The 27,815-nt window shown below is 42.1% G+C and overlaps 1 protein-coding gene across 1 annotated transcript in view; it reads left to right on the forward strand.

Annotated features, from left to right (window-relative positions):
- Window positions 1-27,815, forward strand: part of LOC115200801 (glutamate receptor ionotropic, NMDA 2C-like) — a 124,901-nt gene that overhangs the window by 76,328 nt on the left and 20,758 nt on the right. The window contains exons 9-13 of the mRNA XM_029763931.1: window positions 8,117-8,328; window positions 13,743-13,911; window positions 16,177-16,330; window positions 17,017-17,142; window positions 24,032-24,261. Of these exons, the coding sequence (XP_029619791.1) occupies window positions 8,117-8,328; window positions 13,743-13,911; window positions 16,177-16,330; window positions 17,017-17,142; window positions 24,032-24,261 (891 nt within the window). The remainder of the gene's footprint in view (window positions 1-8,116; window positions 8,329-13,742; window positions 13,912-16,176; window positions 16,331-17,016; window positions 17,143-24,031; window positions 24,262-27,815) is intronic.

Genomic DNA, 27,815 nt, shown 5'->3' on the forward strand with positions numbered 1-27,815 from the left:
GTAAACATTTCATAGTACGGTTTACACCTGCTGAATTGACAATTAACATTTGATTAATTATTATTATTATTATGAACCTTTATTTAACTAGGCAAGTCAGTTAAGAACAAATTCTTATTTTCAATGACAGCCTAGGAACAATGGGTTAACTGCCTTGTTCAGGGGCAGAATGACAGATTTTTAGCTTGTCAGCTCGTGGATTCCAATCTTGCAACCTTTCGGTTACTAGTCTAAAGCTCTAACCACTAGGCTACCTGCTACCTTTGATTACAGCTGTGAGTCTTTCTGGGTAAGTCTAAGCGCTTTGCACACCTCGATTGTATAATATTTGCACATTATTATAAAAAACATTATCCAAGGTGGTTGTTGATCATTGCTAGACTGACATTTCATGTCTTGACATAGATTTTTAAGCCAATGAAGTCAAAACTGTAACTAGGTCACTCAGGAACATTAAATATGGTCTTGGTTAACAACTCCAGTGTATATTTGGTCTTGTGTTTTAGGTTATTGTGACAGATGAGGTCTCCAGAGAGAGAGACACAGCTTGATGTGAGCTCTCACATTTTTCAACGTGTTTTTTTAAATAAATGGATAGATTTGGAGTTGGATAAACTTGGATTTTTCGGCAGGTACATACAGTTGAAGTCGGAAGTTACATACACTTAGGTTGGCGTCATTAAAACTCGTTTTTCAACCACTCCACAAATGTCTTAACACACTGTGGTTTTGGCAAGACGGTTAGGACATCTACTTTGTGCATGACACAAGTCATTTTTCCAACAATTGTTTACAGACAGATTATTTCACTTATAATTCACTGTATCACAATTCCAGTGGGTCAGAAGATTACATACACTAAGTTGACTGTGCCTTTAAACAGCTTGGGAAATTCCAGAAAAATATGTCATGGCTTTAGAAACTCCTGATAGGCTAATTGACATTATTTCAGTCAATTGGAGGTGTACCTCTGGATGTATTTCAAGGCCTACCTTCAAACTCAGTGCCTCTTTGCTTGACATAATGGGAAAATCAAAAGAAATCAGCCAAGACCTCAGAAAAAAATTGTAGACCTCCACAAGTCTGGTTCATCCTTGGGAGGAATTTCCAAACACCTGACGGTACCACGTTCATCTGTACAAAAAATAGTACACAAGTATAAACACCATGGGACCACTCAGCCTTCATACCGCTCAGAAAGGAGACTCGTTCTGTCTCCTAGAGATTAACGTACTTGGTGCGAAAAGTGCAAATCAATCCCAGAACAACAGCAAAGGACCTTGTGAAGATGCTGGAGGAAACAGGTACAAAAGTATCTATATCCACAGTAAAACAAGTCCTATATCGACATAACCTGAAAGGCCGCTCAGCAAGGAAGAAGCCACTGCTCCAAAACCGCCATAAAAAAGCCAGACTACGGTTTGCAACTGCACATGGGGACAAAGATCGTACTTTTTGGAGAAATTACCTCTGGTCTGATGAAACAAAAATAGAACTGTTTGGCCATAATGACCATTGTTATGTTTGGAGGAAAAAGGGGGAGACTTGCAAGCCAAAGAATACCATCCCAACCGTGAAGCGCGGGGGTGGCAGCATCATGTTGTGGGGGTGCTTTGCTGCAGGAGGGACTGGTGCACTTCACAAAATTGATGGCATCATGGAAAATAGATGGAAAATTGGATATATTGAAGTAACATCTCAAGACATCAGTCAGGAAGTTAAAGCTTGGTCGCACATGGGTCTTCCAAATGGACAATGACCCCAAGCATACTTCCAAAGTTGTGGCAAAATGGCTTAAGGACAACAAAGTCAAGGTACTGGAGTGGCCATCACAAAGCCCTGACCTCAATCCTATAGAACATTTTTGGGCAGAACTGAAAAAGCGTGTGCGAGCAAGGAGGCCTACGAACCTGACTCAGTTACACCAGCTCTGTCAGGAGGAATGGGTCAAAATTCACCCAATTTATTGTGGGAAGCTTGTGGAAGGCTACATTTGAAAGGCAATGCTACCAAATACTCATTGAGTCTATGTAAACTTCTGACTCACTGGGATTGTGATGAAAGAAGTAAAAGCTGAAATAAATAATTCTCTCTACTATCATTCTGTCATTTCACATTCTTAAAATAAAGTGGTAATCCTAATTGAACTAAAACAGGGAATTTGTTCTGGGATTAAATGTCAGGAATTGTGAAAAACTGAGTTTAAATGTATTTGGCTTAGGTGTATGTAAACTTCCGACTTCAGCTGTATGCAGGATGCTACCCACCCTCTACAGCTTGGCCTTCGCTCCAGATCAAAACTCCAAACCCATAACCTAATTATTACTAATTGCCTAATTACCTAAAGCAGAGATTTCTGCTTTCAAGGTTTTTTCCCCCCAAGCTATACGGAGGGTGCTCTAACAAACAAACAGCAGAGACCTGAGGACACCATTCCAACCTGGAACTGAGTGAGTAGTGTTTGGTCTGAGGCTATTTTGAAAGCCAAGAAGAAAAAGAAAATGAAAAAAATTATAATAAAGTACATTACAATGATATATTTTACTTCATGGGGACTGAATGCTGAGTTAAGGCTCCCAGGCTTGCAAGGACACACCAATTACAAATTAAATTAGCACTAAGGTGTGAAGTAAACAGTCTTTGGGCCCAACAAGTGTCAGGAGTCTTTGAAGTGTCTTCTGAATCCCCCTCCTGCTGTTCAAAGAACATTCACTGGCATTTTCTACAAGAAATATGCCTCTAGAAATAAAAGCTTATCCCAAGTGGGTGACACCAACTCCCATTGCCTGCTGCACTGCTGCTTGGATTCCACCTGGCGATCTGTTTGCCGTCTGCCCTGCCCTGTCTCCCCCTGTCTGGTACAGGTACCTCCACCACACTCACCCCTCTCTCCTGAGCTTTCACTCGCCTCCAGCACACATGCACTGTTGGGGCGAGTGAGTCTGAACTTACAATGGCTAGCCCAAGTCGTTATATATATTAAAAAAATATTGTGCATTTTGCCATTTTACTATTTGCCCCATGACTCCTGCGTACTTTGTTGACTACAAACTTCCTTTACCCAACCGTGGGACAGACTATGTTTGTTCCCACACTCGGGACTCTGACTCTCTATTGGTTACACAAACTTTTGCCCTCCCATCTATTCTAACCACCTCTCGCCGGCTTTGTATTCATGTTACCTGATAAAATTGCTATACAATATGATCTTGTTGCTATCTGATGCACATTCAGATGTCATAAATCAGCACTGCAGAGCTCTCCATGTACTATGCCGTGCCTTGATTGTATTCTAGTTGATGATATCTGGAAATGTGCATGTACACCCTGGCCCACCTACTGTTGCTAGCCCCAATTCTGACTTGTGCTCTGATATCTGCTTCACTGATTTCTGCTTTCTTAAAAGCCTGGGTTTTCTGCATGTTATTAATAACACTGGAAGCTTATTACCTAAAATGGATCAATTGAAAGTGTGGGTTCACAGCTCCTATCCAGATGTGTTGGTCATTACTGAGACATGATTAACCTTGTTCTGAACACCTCCAAAACAAAGGTCATGTGGTTTGGTAAGAAGAATGCCCCTCTTCCCACAGGTGTTATTACTACCTCTGAGGGTTTAGAGCTTGGACTAGTCACCTCATACAAGTACTTGGGAGTAGGGCTAGACGGTGAACTGTCCTTCTCTCAGCACATATCAAAGCTGCAGGCTAAAGTTAAATCTAGACTTGGTTTCCTCTATCGTAATCGTTCCTCTTTCACCCCAGCTGCCAAACTAACCCTGATTCAGATGACCATCCTACCCACTACGGCGGCATAATTTATAGATCTGCAGGTAAGGGTGCTCTCGAGCGGCTAGATGTTCTTTACCATTCGGCCATCAGATTTGCCACCAATGCTCCTTATAGGACACATCACTGCACTCTATACTCCTCTGTAAACTGGTTATCTCTGTATACCTGTCGCAAGACCCACTGTTTGATGCTTATTTATAAAACCCTCTTAGGCCTCACTCCCCTCCTATCTGAGATATCTACTGCAGCCCTCGTCCTCCACATACAACACCCGTTCTGCCAGTCACATTCTGTTAAAGGTCCCCAGAGCACACACATTCCTGGGTTGCTCCTCTTTTCAGTTCGCTGCAGCTATCAACTGGAACGAGCTGCATCAAACACTTCAACTGGACAGTTTTATCTCAAGTGCTTCATTCAAAGACTCAATCATGGACACTCTTACTGACAGTTGTGGCTGCTTTGTGTGATGTATTCTTGTCTCGACCTTCTTGACCTTTGTGCTGTTGACTGTGCACAATAATGTTTGTACCATGTTTTGTGCTGCTACCATGATGTGTTGCTACTTTGTTGTTGTTTTGTTGTGTTTCTACCATGCTGTGTTGTCATGTGTGGCTGCATTGCTATGTTGTTGTCTTAGGTAGTGTAGTGTTGTCTCTCTTGTTGTGATGTGTGTTTTGTCCTATATTTATATTTTATTTATTTTTATTTTTAATCCTAGGCTCTGCAGGCTCCTGCCCTGCAGAAGACCTTTTGCCTTTGGGTAGGCTGTCATTGTAAAGAAGCATTTGTTCTTAAGTGACTTGCCTAGTTTAATAGAGGTGAAATAAAAATTGCGAAAAGTTAATGTATCTCCCTGTGTCTGGTGGAAAGCAGATTGAACCAGGTGTGCCTGTGTTAAGTTCTATTCAGTTTCTTTTTACCCTAAAACCTCCCTAGTTCTTGCCAATGACAAGCATACCCATAACATGATGCAGCCACCACCATGTTTGAAAATATGAAGAGTGGTACTCAGCGATGTGTTGTATTTACCCCAAGCATAACGTTTTTTTTTTCAGGACATAAATATAATTTCTTTGCCACATTGTTTTTGCAAGTTTTGGAATATTTCTATTTTGTACAGGCTTCCTTCAATTCACTCCATTGATTAGGTTAGTATTGTGGAGTAACTGCTATGTCGTTGATCCATCCTCAGTTTTCTCCCATCACAGCCATTAAACCCTGTCATTGTTTTAAAGTCACCATTGGCCTCATGGTGAAATCCCTGAGCAGTTTCCTTCCTCTCTGGCAACTGAGTTAGGAAAGAAGCCTGTATCTTTGTAGTGACTGGGTATATTGATACACCATCCAAAGTGTTACTAATAATTTCACCATGCTCAAAGGGATATTCAATGTCTGCTTTTTTTTCTCCCTGGAGTTTGTGATTGAATCTGTGTTTGAAATGCACTGCTCAACTGAGGGACCATTGTATGTGTGGGGTACAAAGATGAGGTAGTCATAACAAAATTATGTTAAACACTAATTTTGCACATATTTACTCCTGAACTTATTTAGGCTTGCCATAACAAAGGGGTTGAATACTTATTGACTCAATACATTTTAGCTTTTCATTTTGAATTAACTTGTAAAACATAATTCCACTTTGACATTATGGAGTACTGTGTGTGACACAAAATCTCAATTCAATTAATTTTAAATTCAGGCTGTAACACAACACAATGTGGAAAAAGTAGAGGCACTGCATATTATTGTTATCTGTTAACATGTCACATAGTTTATTATTTTCATCAAGACTTACAATTTCCATTTTGGCTGATGCATGATGCAAAATCACTGCCATTTAAAAAAATACATAGCAACTGACGATGCCATATTTTCCAACCCATACAGCGCCTTGAATAGCAGGATATGTCGTGTATTTATCCACACCAAGGTAAAATCAGCATTTATACAAGTAAAATATAGTTTCTGTGCCCCCATACTCCTGCAGCATAAGTACAAATATGATATGTAGCACCAATGAATCAAACAGTTTAGTGAAACATTTAAATGGTAGCCACCCATGGCTTTGTAATTTGCAATGATGGCACCAAGGGCACAATTCGCATAGTTTGATATGTACAGTAAGGGAAAAAAGTATTTGATCCCCTGCTGATTTTGTACGTTTGCCCACTGACAAAGAAATGATCAGTCTATAATTTTAATGGTATGTTTATTTGAACAGTGAGAAACAGAATAACAACAAAGAAATCCAGAAAAACGCATGTCAAAAATGTTATAAATTGATTAGCATTTTAATGAGGGAAATAAGTATTTGACCCCTCTGCAAAACATGACTTAGTACTGGTGGCAAAACCCTTGTTGGCAATCACAGAGGTCAGACGTTTCTGTAGTTGGCCACCAGGTTTGCACACATCTCAGGAGGAATTTTGTCCCACTCCTCTTTGCAGATCTTCTCCAAGTCATTAAGGTTTCAAGGCAGATGTTTGGCAACTCGAACCTTCAGCTCCCTCCACAGATTTTCTATGGGATTAAGGTCTGAAGACTGGCTAGGCCACTCCAGGACCTTAATGTGCTTATTCTTGAGCCACTCCTTTGTTGACTTGGTCGTGTGTTTTGGGTCATTGTCATGCTGGAATACCCATCCACGACCCATTTTCAATGCCCTGGCTGAGGGAAGGAGGTTCTCACCCAAGATTTGACGGTACATGGCTCTGTCCATCGTCCCTTTGATGCGGTGAAGTTGTCCTGTCCCCTTAGCAGAAAAACACCCCCAAAGCATAATGTTTCCACCTCTATGTTTGACGATGGTGTTCTTGGGGTCATAGGCAGCATTCCTCCTCCTCCAAACACGGCGAGTTGAGTTGATGCCAAAGAGCTCCATTTTGGTCTCATCTGACCACAACACTTTCACCCAGTTGTCCTCTGAATCATTCAGATGTTAATTGGCAAACTTCAGATGGGCATGTATATGTATTCTTGAGCAGGGAGACCTTGCGGGCGCTGCAGGATTTCAGTCCTTCACGGCGTAGTGTGTTACCAATTGTTTTCTTGGTGACTATGGTCCCAGCTGCCTTGAGATCATTGACAAGATCCTCCAGTGTAGTTCTGGGCTGATTCCTCACCGTTCTCATGATCATTGCAACTCCACGAGGTGAGATCTTGCATGGAGTCCCAGGACGAGGGAGATTGACAGTTCTTTTGTGTTTCTTCCATTTGCGAATAATCGCACCAACTGTTGTCACCTTCTCACTAAGCTGCTTGGCGATGGTCTTGTAGCCCATTCCAGCCTTGTGTAAGTCTACAATCTTGTCCCTGACATCCTTGGAGAGCTCTGTGGTCTTGGCAATGGTGGAGAGTTTGGAATCTGATTGATTGATTGCTTCTGTGGACAGGTGTCTTTTACACAGGTAATAAACTGAGATTAGGAGCACTCCCTTTAAGTGTGCTCCTAATCTCAGCTCTTTACCTGTATAAAAGACACCTGGGAGCCAGAAATCTTTCTGATTGAGAGGGGGTCAAATACTTATTTCCCACATTTAAAATGCAAATCAGTTTATAACATTTTTGACATGCGTTTTTCTGGATGTTTTTGCTGTTATTCTGTCTCTCACTGTTCAAATAAACCTACCATTAAAATTATAGACTGATCAAATCTTTTTCAGTGGTCAAACGTACAAAATCAGCAGGGGATCAAATACTTTTTTCCCTCACTGTACTTAACAGACACATTGTGATCCACAAAGTTTTTGAAAATCAATCCCATATACTTGTACTCACTGATAATATCTATTGTGGCCTGGACCACAGCAGTGTTCTAGTCACTGCTAAATGCCAATAGTGTACTACCTTAGTTTTGTCCACATTGATATTCAGATTCCGTTGTTCACACCAGTTAAAAACAATATATAACATTTCTTGAAGCTTATCTTCACTTTCAGAGATCAATACAATGTCATCTGCATATAAAAGAAGAGACACTATGATTTATGACTGGAGGGATGGAGTTGGAAGCTCCAGGGAAAGAAGCCTGGGTGATAAATGGAGCCCCAGTTGGGTTAAGCGAGGACAGGTTCTTAACGAGGATCACTGGGTCCTCTGGGGCTCTGCTTAGGGTCACAATCCATTGGATTACCTGGATCAGCCTCTCTCAGATCTACAGCCCTGAGTGTGTTTAATCCACTTTCATGTACTCTTTCTCACCCTCTCCCTTCATACTCTCTCTCTCTCTCTCACACTCTTTCTCTCTCTCTCTCTCTCTCTCTCTCTCTCTTCCTCCCTCCCTCCCTCCCTCTCCCACTCTCTCTCTCCTCTTGCCCCCCCCACAGGTGGGTACATTAGAGCGGGGTATCCTCCAGGTGCGTTACCCGGTGTGGCCTCGCTATGGCAGTTTTCTGGAGACGGTATCAGATGATCGCCACCTGACGGTAGCTACTCTGGAGGAGAGGCCCTTCGTCATCGTAGAAAACGTGGACCCCGACACGGGCACCTGTGTACGCAACACCGTGCCTTGCCGACGCCAGTCCAACCGCACCGAGAGGTACGCACGCACCAACAACAACATGCAAATTGCAAATGTATACAGATGGCTGCACATACAGTTGAAGTCGGAAGTTTACAAACACTTAGGTTGGAGTCATTAAAACTCGTTTTTCAACCACTCCGCAAATTTCTTGTTAACAAACTATAGTTTTGGCAAGTCGGTTAGGACATCTACTTTGTGCATGACACAAGTCATTTTTCCAACAATTGTTTACAGACAGATTATTTCACTTATAATTCACTGTATCACAATTCCAGTGGGTCAGAAGTTTACATACACTAAGTTGACTGTGCCTTTAAACAGCTTGGAAAATTCCAGAAAATGATGTCATGGCTTTAGAAGCTTCTGATAGGCTAATTGACATAATTTTTGTCAATTTGATGTGTACCTGTGAAGGCTGGCGTAAACAGATACAAAAGTATCTATATCCACAGTAAAATGAGTCCCATATCGAATAACCTGAAAGGCCGCTCAGCAAGGAAGAATCCACTGCTCCAAAGCCGCCATAAAAAAGCCAGACTACAGTTTGCAACTGCACACGGGGACAAAGATTGTACTTTTAGGAGAAATGTCCTCTGGTCTGATGAAACAAAAATAGAACTGTTTGGCCATAATGACCATTGTTATGTTTGGAGGAAAAAGAAGGATGCTTGCAAGCCGAAGAACACCATCCCAACCGTGAAGCAATGGGGGTGGTAGCATCATGTTATGGGGTGCTTTGCTGTACGAGGGACTGGTGCACTTCGCAAAATAGATGGCATCATGAGGATGGGAAATTATTTGGATAAACTGAAGCAACATCTCAAGACATCAGTCAGGAAGTTAAAGCTTGGTCGCAAATGGGTCTTCCAAATGGACAATGACCCCAAGCATACTTCCAAAGTTGTGGCAAAATGGCTTAAGGACAACAAAGTCAAGGTATTGGAGTGGCCATCACAAAGCCCTGACCTCAATCCTATAGAAAATTTGTGGGCAGAACTGAAAAAGCGTGTGTGGGCAAGGAGGCCTACAAACCTGACTCAGTTACACCAGCTCTGTCAGGAGGAATGGGCCAAAATTCACCCAACTTATTGTGGGAAGCTTGTTGAAGGCTACCCGAAACGTTTGACCCAAGTTAAACATTTTAAAGGCAGTGCTACCAAATACTAATTGAGTGTATGTAAACTTCTGACCCACTGGGAATGTGATGAAAGAAATTAGCTGAAATAAATCATTCTCTCTACTATTATTCCGACATTTCACATTCTTAAAATAAAGTGGTGATACTATCTGACCTACGACAGATCATTTTTATTTGGATAAAATGTCAGGAATTGTGAAAAACTGAGTTTAAATGTATTTGGCTAAGGTGTATCTGGTAAACACATACTGGAAGCTAGATTTTGAGACCAGGATACTTTTATACATTTAAAACACACAAACATGCATGCATACACTATGTTGCACTGTTTTCAGAGCAAATAGGAGCTGTGTGATCCTTCAAACTGTATCAAACCATGTGCATGAACACACCTGGAGTGAAACGGATTACTAATAGGAGCCAACCCATAACACAACAATGACACACCAGGGGGCAACCATTTACACACTTGTTACACACCCGCTGTACATTCCTTAGACATTCACATGAGTCAGCACATCAATTATAGACCCAGTACATTAATAGTGGAGAGATGTGTGGGGAGAGTAGTTTAGCGCGATGGCACATTGATTGGCTGTAAAGAAGATTTATCTTCCAACGCTGGCATATATATCATGGTACTGTTGGATAGAAATCACACAACCCTCTCTCTGTCTCTCTTTCTCTTTCTCCTGATTCAACGCTTTATTGGCATGAATGGGTGGTTGTCACTGTTGCCAAAGCAATGTATATGGAGTATTACATAAATTAACAATGTGTTTGAGCAACAATAATAATATATAGGAAAATAATAAACAAAATATTTAACAAACAGCAACAATTGAGAAATATAAATTTGCAAGGGCTATTGTCTCTCTTATAGTATGACAGGCCAGGACATCATCTGGGGCAACATCTACTGTCTCTACATTTTCTCCAAACAAAATGCAGATTTTCTCCTCAACAGGCAGTTCAAGAAATCCTGCAATTCTTTCTTCAAATTTCAGGAGATAAATACCTCTGATTGAGTCGTATTTTGAGCAGTGGAGTAGGAAGAGCTGCTCATCATCTACTTCACCCGACCCACAGTGCTTACATAGTGTCTCTTCTCTGACCTTCCATGTTTTTCTATGGCGTTCTGTCTGTCTCTGTCTCTGTCTCTGTCTCTGTCTCTGTCTCTGTCTCTGTCTCTGTCTCTGTCTCTGTCTCTGTCTCTCTACCTACCTACCTACCTACCTACCTACCTACCTACTTACCTACCTACCTACCTACCCTGCTTGGGGAGTAATCAACTCTACAGGCTACCAGAGATAGAGAGTTAGTGAAAGTAAAATAAAGGATGTTAATCATATGTTGGGTGACATAGCTATTCTCCGTAGCAGATGTTTGGTGTAATTGAAAGGTTTTTTACTCATTAAAACTCCTCTCTTTGGACAGCGGCTGGTCTCATTGGCAAGATAACTGAACTCCAATAAGTGAGAGTAGCGTAAACAGGTTGTTTGTTCAGCAACAAAACCGATGCATGTGCAACTATGGGGCAAAACAGACAGTTGGCTTAGATTGTTGACATGTAAACTATATTTAGTCTCAAATGTTAGAAAACAAATACATTTACACAATGAGCACTTGTGTCAAATACTCATTATACTGTAGTTGCTAGCAAATTTGAGCCACATTAGCATAGAGGTGACATCAGAAAAAACACTTCAAATCAAGAGATAGTTTCATCTTGTTCTTGATACCATCTGAAACAAGTCACCTACGATTTCCCACATGGCAACATCTTGTCATTGTTGCTAGCTATCTGACCATCCCAAATCAAAAAAACACACAGACCTCTGCCCCATTGAAGCATGTGCACCGTTTTCGTGACGTTGTCCGCTAACCCTTCTTTAAGGCAGTCAAAACCACTCTCTCTAACTGACTGTGGGCAAGCCGCAAGAGTGATGCTATTGGTGTGTGATTCTACATGCTGTATGATGCTTTGTCTGGGTAGAATCCTAACTTGTCTACGTGTGGGTATCTGATTGTAATGTAGTCGCCGTAAACCTGCGAGCAGTTCTGGTTCGGGGACGCCCAGAGTGCACGAGTGTTGTATTGCAATGGCAGAATATTCAAGTGCAGCACTGCAGACATTAGTTTAGTTATGTAGAAGCTTTGGGACAATTGCAACCACTGATGGCCACTAGATTATTGCCAGCTCTCGTTAAACTATTGATACAAGCTAAAACCACCAGCACAACTGATCTCAATTGCAACCATCGTCCACCACCGTTAAACATCTGCATAATGCGGATTTTGGGGTTATCTTTAAGTCCTGATTGCAACCAACATTTTTCAAGACTATTTTGTTCTCTGGTGGGTATTATCATCGGTACATTTTAATCTTGCTAGTTGAGCAGACTAAGAGTGATGTATCTATTTGAAACAAAGTATTTCCTTTTCTACCATGACAAATCTACTGTGGCACTTTTCCCGACACGTTGTATGAACGGAAAAATTATGTTAAAGGTGTAGCCTACTCATTTTATTTTATTTGTTTCCAATTTATGCTCTCCATTAAATGCAACTGTCTTTAAATAAAATGGTCTGATATGGTCATATCTTTTCTAAAGTCCATATTAGAAATTTGCAACTATATCAAGTAAGTTATGATTGAGTTATATCATCTATATTTTTTTATCAAATGAAAATGTAGTCATTTACGTTATATATTGAAAGACAATTCTTATTTTATTTTGCCATTTAAGGTGAAGCGTTTGAATGAAATGAGGGCTACTACTTCTATATTCTTATACTCAAATAAGTCTTTTTTTTTTACATCCATCATCCTTGATTTCTGATGCTCCTGATAGTTTGATATTTCATTCGGGGCGGTAGTAGAGAATCTAGACCAGCTATCTGGTATCATAACCACTTGACACGGTAACAACGAGAGATCAACTGATCTGCCGTTTTATCCTTGTGCATTTTTTTGGTTGCAATCAAGCTTAGTCATCTCCCATTTGTAGCGTTTTAAGAAATCCAGCAGTAACCTGCAGGAGTGCGTTAAATTCTGCCTGTTGGTTGCAATCGAGCCATAGGTATTAGCATCACATACCTAAGGGTACACCACTGGCAATCTCCCCACTGACACATACATTCTCAATCTTCCTTCCTCGTTATTTCTTTCTCCATCTTCCTTCCTCATAGCAAAGGAAGTTTTTTTGTGTTATAGCTTTAGATTTCCTCCCTCTGTTCACATTGTTTCATACTGCTGTAGTTTCAGGGAAGAACCCTGGAGCAACAGAGCCATCGCTAATCCTCAGGTGTGTCTGTGTGCGTGTAGAGTTGGGGGAGATAGAGGAAGTAGTTTTATTGTTGTGTAGCATCCACACACACACACACACACACACACACACACACACACACACACACACACACACACACACACACACACACACACACACACACACACACACACACACACACACACACACACACACACACACACACATTAGAACACCCTAACTCAGAGCTCTTAACCTGCAGCGTTTAGCCCAGGCAGCTGGTGAGATGAGGGAGATGGGGACAGACCTATTTACTCCAGGTCAAACAACAACAACCATCCCCTCTCTTTCATCCCTCTCTCTCTGTCCTCCCCCTCTACCTACACATCATTAGACAGTGGGGTCGAGGGGAGGCTGGAGGTGACGGACCATCACCGTTCTGTGTGTATGTGTGTGTGTCAGTGTTCCTCCAAACAGCCTAACGGCCTGTGTTTAGAGTCTGTCTCCGGCCCTCAGACATCCAAGGTTTCAGACTGGACTAAGTGTGTGCGTGTGTGTGTGTGTGTGTGCGTGCCTGCCCCTCTGCCTGCGTGCGTGCATCTCTGTCTCTGTTTGTGTGTAAGCGCACGCTTGTTTGCGTGTGTGCGTTTGTGTGTGTGTGTCTGGGGGATACCGATTTACTGTTGTCATTCCTGTCTGCAGACCAGGTCCTTGATTCCCAGTCATTAGTACAGAGTACAGTTTGCTCTTTGCTCGGCTATGATGCTGTTTAGCTTATTGATCTGATATGTCTCACATCTCCAGCCATCAGGGCTCACTGTGCTACTGCTGTTTAGGAGGTCAATAATAGGACCTACTAGGTCAATTAGGAGTTGCTCTTCTTTCTCCAAAAACGTATCATGCTTCACCTACGTTCTTTCTCTCTCTCTCTCTGTGTGTGTGGGTCTATCTCTGCAATATCTCAGGTCACTGAAGAATTTACTAAGCTCTGTTCTGTGTGTGCGCTCCTCCTCTCCCTACAGTATTGTGGGCCACTCGGAGCCCTACACCAAGCTGTGCTGTAAGGGGTTCTGTATAGACATTCTGAAGAAGCTGTCTCGCACCATTAAGTTCTCCTACGACCTCTACCTGGTCACTAACGGGAAACATGGAAAGATGATCAGTGGCATCTGGAACGGCATGATCGGAGAGGTGAGAGGAACACTAATGCCAAACCCCATGTCAAACCCTAGTCCATGAGAATCTGAGAGTAATCCATAGGTGTAAGCAATGGGGTAAAAGCTCCACTTGCATTCTGATAACACACTTGATTACATTTATCAAGGCTTTCATGGTCCATTGATTAGTGTAATCAAGCGTGTTAGTGCTGGCCTGGGACAAAAGCCTGCACACCCAGTAGTTTTCCAGGACCAGGAATGCTTAACATTACAGGAGATGTCTGTGCTAGGGCAGAGGTGGTGGGTAGCATAGAGGCTTGAGAGGTGTAGCAGTAGCTGGAATGCTGCTGGTTCAAATCGCAGAACGATAACAATTGGAATATAAGCTAGCTTCCCCATAAATAGCTACAGCGCTCCTACTCCTAACTATGTGCTGTGTGTTCTTTGGGAGCAGGAGAGAAAAAGAGGCAGTGGTCAGTGGCAGTGGTAACCTGGGTAGGTGTACAGTAGCTCTGCCTATCTCTTTGATGGTGCATTTTAACTAGGCAATGGTGTATGAGGACATGCACATATGGTGCTGAAGATGCAAAACACACACATCAAACACAGTTGCATCCTAAGGCGTATGCCAAAACAGGTGTTCCTCATGAGAACATCACTGCCTGCATTCCTCTGCCCAGAGGCTGAATACTTTGTATGTGTTTGATATATTTTGAGGTAATTCTAGAGAAAAATACCATAGTGTGCCATTCTTATATACAGCGCATTCGGAAAGTATTCAGACCCCTTGACTTTTTCCACATATTGTTACATTACAGCCTTATGAAATGGACTCATTGGACTCGTTTTTTTCCCTCAATCTACACACAATTCCCCATAATTAGTTTCTCTGCAGATCCTCTCAAGCTCTGTTAGGTTGGCTGGGGAGCGTCACAGCACAGTTATTTTCAGGTCTCTGCAGAGATGTTCAATCTTGGTTCAAGTCCGGGCTCTGGCTGGGCAACTTAAGGAAATTCAGAAACTTGTCCCCAAACCAGGCCTGCGTTCTGTTGGCTGTGTGCTTAGGGTCGTTGTCCCGTTGGAAGGTGAACCTTCGCCCCAGTCTGAGGTCCTGAGCGCTCTGGGGCAGGTTTTCATCAAGGAACTCTTTGTACATTGCTCCATTCATCTTTCCCCCGATCCTAACTAGTCTCCCAGTCCCTGCCACTGAAAAACATCCCCACAGCATGATGCTGCCACCACCATGCTTCACTGTAGGGATAGTGCCAGGTTTCCTCCAGAGGTGACGCTTGGCAATCAGTAAAATAGTTCAATCTTGCTTTCATCAGACCAGAGAATCTTGTTTCTCATTGTCTGAGAGTCCTTTACAGTAGGTGCCTTTTGGCAAACTCCAAGCGACCTATCATGCCTTTTTACTGAGGAGTGGCTTCTGTCTGGCCACTCTACCATAAAGGCCTGATTGGTAGAGTGCTGCAGAGATGGTTGTCCTTCTGGAAGGTTCTCCCATCTCCACAGAGGAACGCTGGAGCTCTGTCAGAGTGACCATCAGGTTCTTGGCCACCTCCCCGACCTAGGCCCTTATTCCCCGATTGCTCAGTTTGGCCGGGCGGCCAGCTCTAGGAAGAGTCTTGGTGGTTCCAAACTTCTTCCATTTAAGAATGATGGACGCCACTGGTTTCTAGGGGACCTTCAATGCTGCAGAAATGTTTTGGTACCCTTCCCCAGATCTGTGCCTCGATACAATCCTGTCTCAGAGCTCTGCTGACAATTCCTTCGACCTTATGGTTTGGTTTTTGCTCTGACATGCACTGTCAACTGTGGGACCTTAAAAAGTTAAGTGTGTGCCTTTCCAAATCATGTCCAATCAATTGAATTTACCACAGGTGGACTCCAATCACGTTGTAGAAACATCTCATGGAGGATAAATGGGAACAGGATGCACCTGAGCTCAATTTCGAGTCTCATAGCAAAGGGTCTGAATACTTATGTAAATACAGTATTTCTGTTTTTTATTTTTTATAAATTAGCCAACATTTCTATAAACCAGTTTTCGCTTTGTCGTTATGGGGTATTGTGTGTAGATAGATGAGGACATCTTTTATTTAATACATTTTAGGCTGTAATGTAACAACGTGAAAAAGTGAACGGGTCTTAATACTTTCTGAATGCACTGTACGTTAGCAGTGGGATTATGTACAGTAAATCCTATTGTCAGTTGTATATTGTAAAGATGTACATGTATCAACCTGCCACTCTCTTTTGCTCACCCTGTCTCATTCCTCACCCTCTCCTCTCCCAGGTGTTCTATAGGAAAGCAGACATGGCCATAGGTTCTCTCACCATAAATGAGGAGCGTTCTGAGATCATCGACTTCTCCGTGCCCTTCGTTGAGACGGGCATCAGCGTCATGGTTGCCCGTAGCAATGGGACTGTCTCCCCCTCCGCCTTCCTTGGTGAGATAGTAGGATTGATTAATTGATTGACTTTAGATAATGTAAATAGAATTTGATCTGAGGTCAGTTTAGTTTAATTACTTCAATAGCTATCATTAGGATATGGGGAGGACAAGATGATCCTAGATGTGTGCCTAAGAGTAATTTACCTGTATTGTCAGCCATGATGCCTCTCCCCATGGATGCAGCAAGACCGCTAGCTCCCATGGCAACGCTCAGTGAGCTCAAACGTGTGTGTGGCCTACTTTACTGAGTTCTGTCTCAGTGGTCTGTTTTTTCTGCTTTAGGAAACTTTAGATTAAAGTTTTATCCTGCAGATATGACTAAATCCCACATAAACCCTGAAACAACAAAATCAAAATGAAAACAAGTTGCTGAATATTTTCCCATGTTAAAATTAATAATTTTATCTCTGCCTCTTCTCTCCCTGATCTTCAAATTATGTATAATTACCTTGTTTGAGCCTGGCAGTACAAAAGCTAACACGACAACCAAAGGAATGGATTAAGAATCCCATGATTACATTTAATTCTTCTTTAGATACTATGCAGAAGACATTGTTAGCCATTGTTGGCCAGTCCAAAATACCTGAAAAGAAAGATGTCTCTCTCTCCTTCTCTCTTTTGCCCTCCCTCCCTCCCTCCCGCTCTATCTCTCCCCTCCTTGTCTCTCCTCCTCTCCACTAGAGCCCTATAGCCCAGCGGTGTGGGTGATGATGTTTGTAATGTGCCTGACCGTGGTCGCTGTGACTGTATTCGTGTTTGAGTACTTCAGTCCTGTCGGGTACAACCGAAGCTTGGTCAGTGCCAAAGGTGAGTTGAGACAAACCTGTCTGCTAGCCTGGATTTAGCTCAGAGGGCTAACACAGGAGACCCAGGATCAAACTCAGTTGCCTTTAAATTGTTTCTTGGGTCATACGTTTCGGGTAGCCTTCCACAAGCTTCCCACAATAAGTTGGGTGAATTTTGGCCCATTCCTCCTGACAGAGCTGGTGTAACTGAGTCAGGTTTGTAGGCCTCCTTGCTTGCACACGCTTTTTCAGTTCTGCCCACAAATTTTCTATAGAATTGAGGTCATGGCTTTTTGATGGCCAATCTAATACCTTGACTTTGTTGTCCTTAAGCCATTTTGCCACAACTTTGGAAGTATGCTTGGGTCATTGTCCATTTGGAAGACCCATTTGCGACCAAGCTTTAACTTCCTGACTGATGTCTTGAGATGTTGCTTCAATATATCTACATAATCTTCCTCCCTCGTGACGCCATCTATTTTGTGAAGTGCACCAGTCCCTCCTGCAGCACATCACCCCCACAACATGATGCTGCCATCCCTGTGCTTCATGGTTGGGATGGTGTTCTTCGGCTTGCAAGCCTCCCCTTTTTCCTCCAAACTCTTGGCTGATTTATTTAGATTTTCCCATGATGTCAAGCCAAGAGGCACTGAGTTTGAAGGTAGGCCTTGAAATACATCCACAGGTACATCTCCAATTGATAAAAAATTATGTTAATTAGCCTATCAGAAGCTTCTAAAGCCATGACATAATTTTCTGAAATAATCTGTCTGTAAACAATAGTTTGGAAAATTACTTGTGTCATGGACAAAGTAGATGTCCTAACAGACTTGCCAAAACTGTAGTTTGTTAACAAGAAATTTGTGGAGTGGTTGAAAAATCTGTTTTAATGACTCCAACCTAAGTGCATGTAAACTTCCGACTTCAACTTTACTAAATTAATATGACTTTGAGCTCATTTCCTGGTGATTTTACAGTCTTAAGTCCAAAAACTAAAATAATTACACACACACATATATATATATATATATATATATATATATATATATATATATATATATATATATATATAGTTGAAGTTGGAAGTTTACATACACTTAGGTTGGAGTCATTAAAACTCGTTTTTCAACCACTCCACAAATTTCTTAACAAACTATAGTTTCGGCAAGTCGGTTAGGACATCTACTTTGTGCATGACAACAGTCATTTTTCCAACTATTGTTTGAAAACAGATTATTTGACTTATAATTCACTGTATCACAATTCCAGTGGGTCTGAAGTTTACATATACTAAGTTGACTGTGCCTTTAAACAGCTTGGAAAATTCCAGAAAATTATAAACGACATAATTTTTGTCAATTGGAGGTGTACCTGTGGATGTATTTCAAGGCCTACCTTCAAACTCAGTGCTTCTTTGCTGGACATCATGGGATAATCAAAAGAAATCAGCCAAGATCTCAGAAAACAAATTGTAGACCTCCACAAGTCTGGTTCATCCTTGGGAGCAATTTCCAAATGCCTGAAGGTACCACATTCATCTGTACAAACAATAATACACAAGTTTAAACACCATGGGACCACGCAGCCTTCATACCGCTCAGGAAGGAGACACATTCTGTCTCTTAGAGATGAACGACTTTGGTTCGAAAAGTGCAAGTCAATCCCAGAACAACAGCAAAGGACCTTGTGAAGATGCTGGAGGAAACAGGTACAAAAGTATCTATATCCACAGTAAAACAAGTCCTATATCGACATAGCAAGGAAGAAGCCTCTGCTCCAAAATCGCCATTAAAAAGCCAGACAACGGTTTGCAACTGCACATGGGGACAAAGATCATACTTTTTGGATATATGTCCTCTGGTCTGATGAAACAAAAATAGAACTGTTTGGCCATAATGACCATCGTTATGTTTGGAGGAAAAAGAGGGAGGCTTGCAAGCCGAAGAACACCATCCCAACCGCGAAGCGCGGGGGTGGCAGCATCATGTTATGGGGGTGCTTTGCTGCAGGAGGGACTGGTGCACTTCACAAAATAGATGGCATCATGAGAAAGGGAATTTATTTGGATATACTGAAGCAACATCTCAAGACATCAGTCAGGAAGTTAAAGCTTGGTCGCAAATGGGTCTTCCAAATGGACAATGACCCCAAGCATACTTCCAAAGTTGTGGCAACATGGACAACAAAGTCAAGGTATTGGAGTGGCCATCACAAAGCCCTGACCTTAATCCTATAGAAAATTTGTGGGCAGAACTGAAAAAGCGTGTAAGGGCAAGGAGGCCTACAAACCTGACTCAGTTACACCAGCTCTGTCAGGAGGAATGGGCCAAAATGTACCCAACTTATTGTGGGAAGCTTGTGGAAGGCTACCTGAAATATTTGACCCAAGTTAAACATTTTAAAGGCAATGCTACCAAATACTAATTGAGTGTATGTAAACTTCTGACCCGCTAGGAATGTGATGAAAGAAATAAATCATTCTCTCTACTAATATTCTGACATTTCAGATTCTTAAAATAAAGTGGTGATCCTAACTGACCTAAGGCAGAGAATTTTTATTTGGATAAAATGTCAGGAATTGTGAAAAACGGAGTTTAAATGTATTTGGCTAAGGTGTATGTAAACTTCTGACTTCAACTGTATATAGACAGTACCAGTCAAAAGTTTGGACACACCTATTCATTCAAGGGCTTTTATTTACTTTTACTATTTTCTGCATTGTAGAATAAAAGCGAAGACATCAAAACCATGAAATGACACACGTGGAATCATGTAGTAACCAAATAATTGTTAAACAAATCAAAATATATTTTAGATTTGAGATTCTTCAAAGTAGCCACCCTTTGCCTTGATGACAGCTTTGCACTCTCTTGGCATTGTCTCAACCAGCTTCACCTGGAATGCTTTTCCAGTCTTGAAGGAGTTCCCACATACGCTGAGTACTTGTTGGCTGCTCTTCCTTCACTCTGCTGTCCGACTCATCCCAAACCATCTCAATCGAGGCCAGGCCATCTGATACAGCACTCCATCACTCACCTTGGTAAAATAGCGCTTACACATTCTGGAGGTGTTTTTTGGGTCATTTTCCTGTTGAAAAACACTTATTAAGCCCAAACCAGATGGGATGGCATATTTCTGCATAATGCTGTGGTCGCCATGCTGGTTAAGTGTGCCTTGAATTATAAATAAATCACTGACAGTGTCACCAGCAAAGCACCCCCACACTATCACACCTCCTCATGCTTCACGGTGGGAACCACACATCAGGTGAATGGAGATCATCCGTTCACCTACTCTGCGTCTCACAAAGACACAGCGGTTGGAACCAAAAATCTCAAATTTGGACTCATCAGACAGATTTTCACCAGTTTAATGTCCATTGCTTGTGTTTCTTGCCCCAGGCAAGTCTCTTCTTCTTATTGGTGTCCTTTAGTAGTGGTTTCTTTGCAGAACTTCGACCATCAAGGCCTGATTCACACAGTCTCCTCTGAACAGTTGATGTTAAAATGCGTCTTTTACTTGAACTTTGTGAAGCATTTATTTGGGCTGCAATTTCTGAGGCTGGTAACTCTAATGAACTTATCCTCTGCAGCAGAGGTACCTCTGGGTCTTCCTTTCCTGTGGCAGTCCTCATGAGAGCCAGTTTCATCATTGAGCTTGATGGTTTTTGCGACTGCACTTTTAGCCTTCCCTGTAGCTCAGTTGGTAGAGCATAGTGTTTGCAACGCCAGGGTTGTGGGTTCGTTTCCCACGGGGGGCCAGCACAGAAAAAAAAAATGTATGAAATGTATGCATTCACTACTGTAAGTCGCTCTGGATAAGAGCGTCTGCTAAATGACTAAAATGTAATGTAAATGTAAGAAACTTTCAAAGTTCTTGAAATGTTCCAGATTGACTTATCTTCATGTCTTAAAGTAATGGTGGACTGTCGTTTCTCTTTGCTTATTTGAGCTGTTCTTGCCATAATATGGACTTGATCTTTTACCAAACAGGGCTATCTTCTGTATACCACCCATACCTTTTCACAACATACCTGACTGACTCAAAAGCATTAAGAAGGAAATAAATTGCACAAATGAACTTTTAATGCATTCCAGGTGACTACCTCATGAAGCTGGTTGAGAGAATGCGAAGCGTGTACAAAGCTCTCATCAAGGGAAAGTGTGGCTACTTTGAAGAATCTCAAATGTAAAATATATTTTGATTTGTTTAACACTGTTTTGGTTACTACATGATTCCATATGTGTTATTTCATAGTTGTGATGTCTTCACTATTATTCTACAATGTTGAAAATAGTAATAATAAAGAAAAATCCTGGAATGAGTTGGTGTGTCCAAAGTTTTGACTGATACTGTATATTTCTGACAATTTGGGGGGCCAAATAAAATCACCCTCCGACGGAATTCGGCCCACAGGCCAACTGTTGGGGAAGCCTGCTTTACAGGTTATGAAACAGAATGTCAGACCGAGAGTCCCCGGGAGACTGTGGGGTATAGCCTTACACACAACGAAGACGGCTATTCAATCCCAGCATGCCGAGATGCCAGAGCTTGCACTCGTCTCACTGTCTGAAAGGTCACCTCCTGGTTTAATTAACATTTGTCGCTAGGCTAATCTGACGGAGATGGATGTGGCTCCGCTAAGATGACCAAGATGGATGGACTGAGGGTGTGTTCCCCAACACGACACACAGCTAGAAGCAGGCTAGCGGCAAGCGCAGTGTTCCCCAACACGACACACAATTATAGGCTAATGCTGTCTTCCCCAACATGATACACACCAGGTGGAGGCAGGCTAATGCCTAACCTTTCAGTCGCTAGGCTAATGCTGAGAGGATCGCTAATGCTGCTGGGTTGAGTGATGGGTTAGGGAATGACCTATGAATAGAAACATTATATACGTTTGACCTTTTCAGCTCTCTATAAGGCCTAGCAGGGGCCTATAGAAATAAGCTAATTGGAAATTCATGATTCTGTCATCAACAGTGTAGGAACATGGACGTATAAGGATTATGTTCCATGAAACACATCAACAACACTGAATCTTGGGAGCTTTATTGATCCATTCATCCAATTGGACATCTGCTAATGAGGCTGTTATGATACCTTGGGTTTATTAACCAAACATCTAATCTCCACCTCCCTCTCCTCCCTAACATCCCCCCGCCTCTAACTCTCAATGGTAATGTAAAGTATTTTGAAAATACAAAATACATTGGAGTGTAGTTCAGCCCAGTGTATTTCAAATAAAAAAATACTCAGAAGTAATTAAAATATGTATTTCAAATACACTACCGGTCAAAAGTTTTAGAACACCTACTCATTCAAGGGTTTTTCTTTATTTTTGACTATTTTCTACATTGTAGAATAATAGTGAAGATATCAAAACAATGAAATAACACATATGGAATCATGTAGTAACCAAAAATTGTTAAACAAATCAAAATATATTTTATATTTGAGATTCTTCAAGTAGCCACCCTTTGCCTTGATGACAGCTTTGCACACTCTTGGCATTATCTCAACCTGCTTCATGATGTGGTCACCTGGAATTCATTTCAATTAACAGGTGTGCCTTCTTAAAAGTTAATTTGTGGAATTTCTTTCCTTCTTAATGCATTTGAGCCAATCAGCTGTGTTGTGACAGGGTAGGGGGGTATACAGAAGAAGTCCTATTTGGTAAAAGATCAAGTCCATATTATGGCAAGAACAGCTCTAATAAGCAAAGAGAAACAACATTCCATCATTACTTTAAGACATGAAGGTCAGTCAATACGGAAAATGTTAAGAACTTTGAAAGTTTCTTCAAGTGCAGTCACAAAAATCATCAAGCTCTATGATGAAACTGGCTCTCATGAGGACCGCCACAGGAATGGAAGACCCAGTTACCTCTGCTGTAGAGGATAAGTTCATTAGAGTTACCAGCCTCAGAAATTGCAGCCCAAATTAAAACTTCAGAGTTTAAGTAACTCAACATCTCAACATCAACTGTTCAGAGGAGACTGTGTGAATCAGGCCTTCATGGACAAATTGCTGCAAAGAAACCACTACTAAAGGACACCAATAATAAGAGGAGACTTGCTTGGGCCAAGAAACACAAGCAATGGACATTAGACCAGTGGAAATGTGTCATTTGGTCTGGTCCAAATAGGAGATTTTTGGTTCCAACCGCCATGTCTTTGTGAGACATGGTGTCGGTGAACGGAGGATCTCCGCATGTGTATTTTCCACCATAAAGCATGGAGGAGTAGGTGTTATGGTGTGGGGGTGCTTGGCTGGTGACACTGTCTGTGATTAATTTAGAATTCAACACACTTAACCACTTAACCAGCATGGCTACCACAGCATTCTGCAGCGATACGCCATCCCATCTGGCTTAAGCTTAGTGGGACTATTATTTGTTTTTCACCAGGACAATGACCCAAAACACACCTCCAGGCTGTGTAAGGGCTATTTTTACCAAGAAGGAGATTGATGGAGTGCTGCATCAGATTACCTGGCCTCCACAATCACCTGACTTAAACCAAATTGAGATGGTTTGGGATGAGTTGGACCGCAGAGTGAAGGAAAAGCAGCCAACAAGTGCTCAGCATATGTGGGAACTCCTTCAAGCCTGTTGGAAAAGCATTCCAGGTGAAGCTGGTTGAGAGAATGCCAAGAGTGTGCAAAGCTGTCATCAAGGCAAAGGGTGGCTATTTGAATCATCTCAAATATAAAATTTATTTTGATTTGTTTAACCATTTTTTGGTTACCACATGTTATTTCATAGTTTTGATGTGTTCACTACTATTCTACAATGTAGAAAATAGTACAAATAAAGAAAAACCCTTGAATGAGTAGGTGTTCTGAAACTTTTGACCGGTAGTGTTTATGTAACATAAATACTGCCCATCTCTGCTCCTCCCCCCCAGCACCTGGAGGTCCTACCTTCACCATAGGGAAGTCTGTGTGGCTACTGTGGGGCATCGTGTTCAATAACTCAGTCCCCATTGAGAACCCTAAAGGCACAACCAGTAAGATCATGGTGTTGGTGTGGGCCTTCTTCGCTGTCATCTTCCTGGCTTCCTACACTGCCAACCTGGCTGCCTTCATGATCCAGGAGCAGTACATAGACACTGTGTCTGGACTGTCTGACAAGAAGGTAGGACATCTAATCAATCCCTGAGTCATCCATCAATCCATCCATCCTGTTAACTGTCCTCTCTGGGCTCGTCCTGTCAAAGATTCTCCCTGTCAGACCATAGCATACACACATACACACATACACACACACACACACACACACACACACACACACACACACACACACACACACACACACACACAAATTTCTTAATTTGGCTCGCTATTCCTCAGCGTAATCACAGAAGAGGATAAATGACAAGCGACAAACTTCACTTCAGAGTGCGAGAGCGAGAAACAAATAAACAGAGAATAGATACAGAGAGAGAGAAAAAGCCAGGGCCTCAGGGGAGGTGTTGAGACAATATTATATTATTCTCAGACAGTGAACACACACACACACAAAGGATCTTATTGCAGAGAGGTCCATCCATCTTCACAGGGCTCTGAAGGTCAATACTAACAGCTTATAATGGAGAGTTTTTATTTACACTTTAATTGAGTTTCATGAGCGTCTGGGTTCTGTGTGGTTCTGTCAAATGTTTCATCCATCCTGCACTTTGAATCCTCTTAACTCTGAACTGACTTGGCCAAACGGCCCTGAGTTGAAGTACTACACTCAAAAAATGCTGTGTGAACAATCCATCCCTGGGTAAATAGTTATTTTTGACCCAGCACTTAGTTGGGTTATTGAGCTATGACCAGATTGGCAGTATGTCTGTTACATATATTTGAAATACATATTCCAATTACTTCTGAGTAGTGTGTATTTTGTATTACACTGGACTGAACTACACTCCAATATAATTTGTAACAAGATACTCTTGAAAGCTGAAATTTTTGTATTTTCAAAATACAAAATACTTTTTTTTATAGCGGTACAGAATTTTCGGGCACCCTTTCACCCAACATTGGTATCAGATGTCTGATTATGCTATGGTGTGATAAGAGCATCTGCTAAAGGAACTAAATATAAATGTTTATGTAAAAATAAACAATGGGAAAGCATGCTGAGTTATTCTAATGAGCTTTCGGTCATTTAGAATTATCCAGAGTGCATGCAGCTAAGTTAGACAAACAACAACATATCACAGTCAAAGCAAGTAAGAAGTTTCCACAACCACACAGGATATTGTTGCTGATCTTCTGGTTACTTGGAAATGTAGTTCTTTATTTTAAAATACAAAATACATGTATTTTAATTAAATACAATACTTGCAACAGTATTTTATATTTTGATACATTGGTCTTTCGGTATTTTGTAATTGTAATTTGTAATTTATGCCCATCCCTGGCAATGACCCAGCAGGCCAGATCAGAAGACTGGAGGTGTGGCTAAGTAGGGGTGTGGCTTTCAGATAGCTATTTTTGGCCACCCATGAGAGTAAATATCAGTCAGGTTAGTCTTGTCTGTGGTATTGTCATTGCATTACAATTTAGAGTTAGTCATTTTGTAGCTTTAATGAGGCGTACATAAGAGTATGGGTTCATCAAGAACCTATGCATACCCAAATATTGGAATTGGTACCACTGTGTCAAAGTCTTTCATTGACGATGTTATTAATTTTATATTAGGACAATAAAATAACATTTGTAAGATTTTAAGAAACACACAGCTGCTGGGACAACCCAGCATGAAAGTAAAAAATTACCCATGTTTGGGTAATTCAAAGGAATGGCCTATTGAGGGTGTGGCTTTCAGATTGTTATTTTAGGCCACCCGTGAGAGTAAATGTCATTCCTGTTCATCATGTTAAATTTGTACACTGCAAATTAATAACATTATATCAAATTGGTACCCTTCCCAGCATTTAAGGCACGCATACACCTTCTAAGCCTTATTAAAATACAAAAGTGTCAGTACTCATCCTTAACATATACTGCTCAAAAAAATAAAGGGAACACTTAAACAACACAGTGTAACTCCAAGTCAATCACACTTCTGTGAAATCAAACTGTCCACTTAGGAAGCAACACTGATTGACAATAAATTTCACATGCTGTTGTGCAAATGGAATAGACAACAGGTGGAAATTATAGGCAATTAGCAAGACACCCCCAATAAAGGAGTGGTTCTGCAGGTGGTGACCACAGACAACTTCTCAGTTCCTATGCTTCCTGGCTGATGTTTTGGTCACTTTTGAATGCTGGTGGTGCTTTCACTCTAGTGGTAGCATGAGACGGAGTCTACAACCCACACAAGTGGCTCAGGTAGTGCAGCTCATCCAGGATGGCACATCAATGCGAGTTGAGGCAAGAAGGTTTGCTGTGTCTGTCAGCGTAGTGTCCAGAGCATGGAGGCGCTACCAGGAGACAGGCCAGTACATCATGAGATGTGGAGGAGGCCGTAGGAGGGCAACAACCCAGCAGCAGGACCGCTACCTCCGCCTTTGTGTAAGGAGGAGCAGGAGGAGCACTGCCAGAGCCCTGCAAAATGAACTCCAGCAGGCCACAAATGTGCATGTGTCTGCTCAAACGGTCAGAAACAGACTCCATGAGGGTGGTATGAGGGCCCGACGTCCACACGTAGGGGTTGTGCTTACAGCCCCACAACGTGCAGGACGTTTGGCATTTGCCAGAGAACACCAAGATTGGCAAATTCGCCACTGGCGCCCTGTGCTCTTCACAGATGAAAGCAGGTTCACACTGAGCACATGTGACAGACGTGACAGAGTCTGGAGACGCCGTGGAGAACGTTCTGCTGCCTGCAACATCCTCCAGCATGACCGGTTTGGCGGTGGGTCAGTCATGGTGTGGGGTGGCATTTCTTTGGGGGGCCGCACAGCCCTCCATGTGCTCGCCAGAGGTAGCCTGACTGCCATTAGGTACCGAGATGAGATCCTCAGACCCCTTGTGAGACCATATGCTGGTGCGGTTGGCCCTGGGTTCCTCCTAATGCAAGACAATGCTAGACCTCATGTGGCTGGAGTGTGTCAGCAGTTCCTGCAAGATGAAGGCATTGATGCTATGGACTGGCCCTCCCGTTCCCCAGACCTGAATCAAATCACATTTATTTATATAGCCCTTCGTACATCAGCTGAAATCTCAAAGTGCTGTACAGAAACCCAGCCTAAAACCCCAAACAACAAGCAATGCATGTGAAAGAAGCACGGTGGCTAGGAAAAACTCCCTAGGAAAAACTCCCTAGAAAGGCCAAAAACCTAGGAAGAAACCTAGAGAGGAACCAGGCTATGAGGGGTGGCCAGTCCTCTTCTGGCTGTGCCGGGTGGATATTATAACAGAACATGGTCAAGATGTTAAAATGTTCATAAATGACCAGCATGGTCAAATAATATTAATCAAAGTAGTTGTCGAGGGTGCAACAAGCACGTCCGGTGAACAGGTCAGGGTTCCATAGCCGCAGACAGAACAGTTGAAACTGGAGCAGCAGCATGGCCAGGTGGACTGGGGACAGCAAGGAGTCATCATGCCAGGTAGTCCTGAGGCATGGTCCTAGGGCTCAGGTCCTCCGAGAGAAAGAAAGAAAGATAGAAAGAGAGAATTAGAGAGAGCATATTTAAATTCACACAGGACACCGGATAAGACAAGAGAAATACTCCAGATGTAACAGAC

This window comes from Salmo trutta, chromosome 10, assembly GCF_901001165.1.
Source record: "Salmo trutta chromosome 10, fSalTru1.1, whole genome shotgun sequence".
In the NCBI taxonomy this organism is placed as follows: domain Eukaryota; kingdom Metazoa; phylum Chordata; class Actinopteri; order Salmoniformes; family Salmonidae; genus Salmo; species Salmo trutta.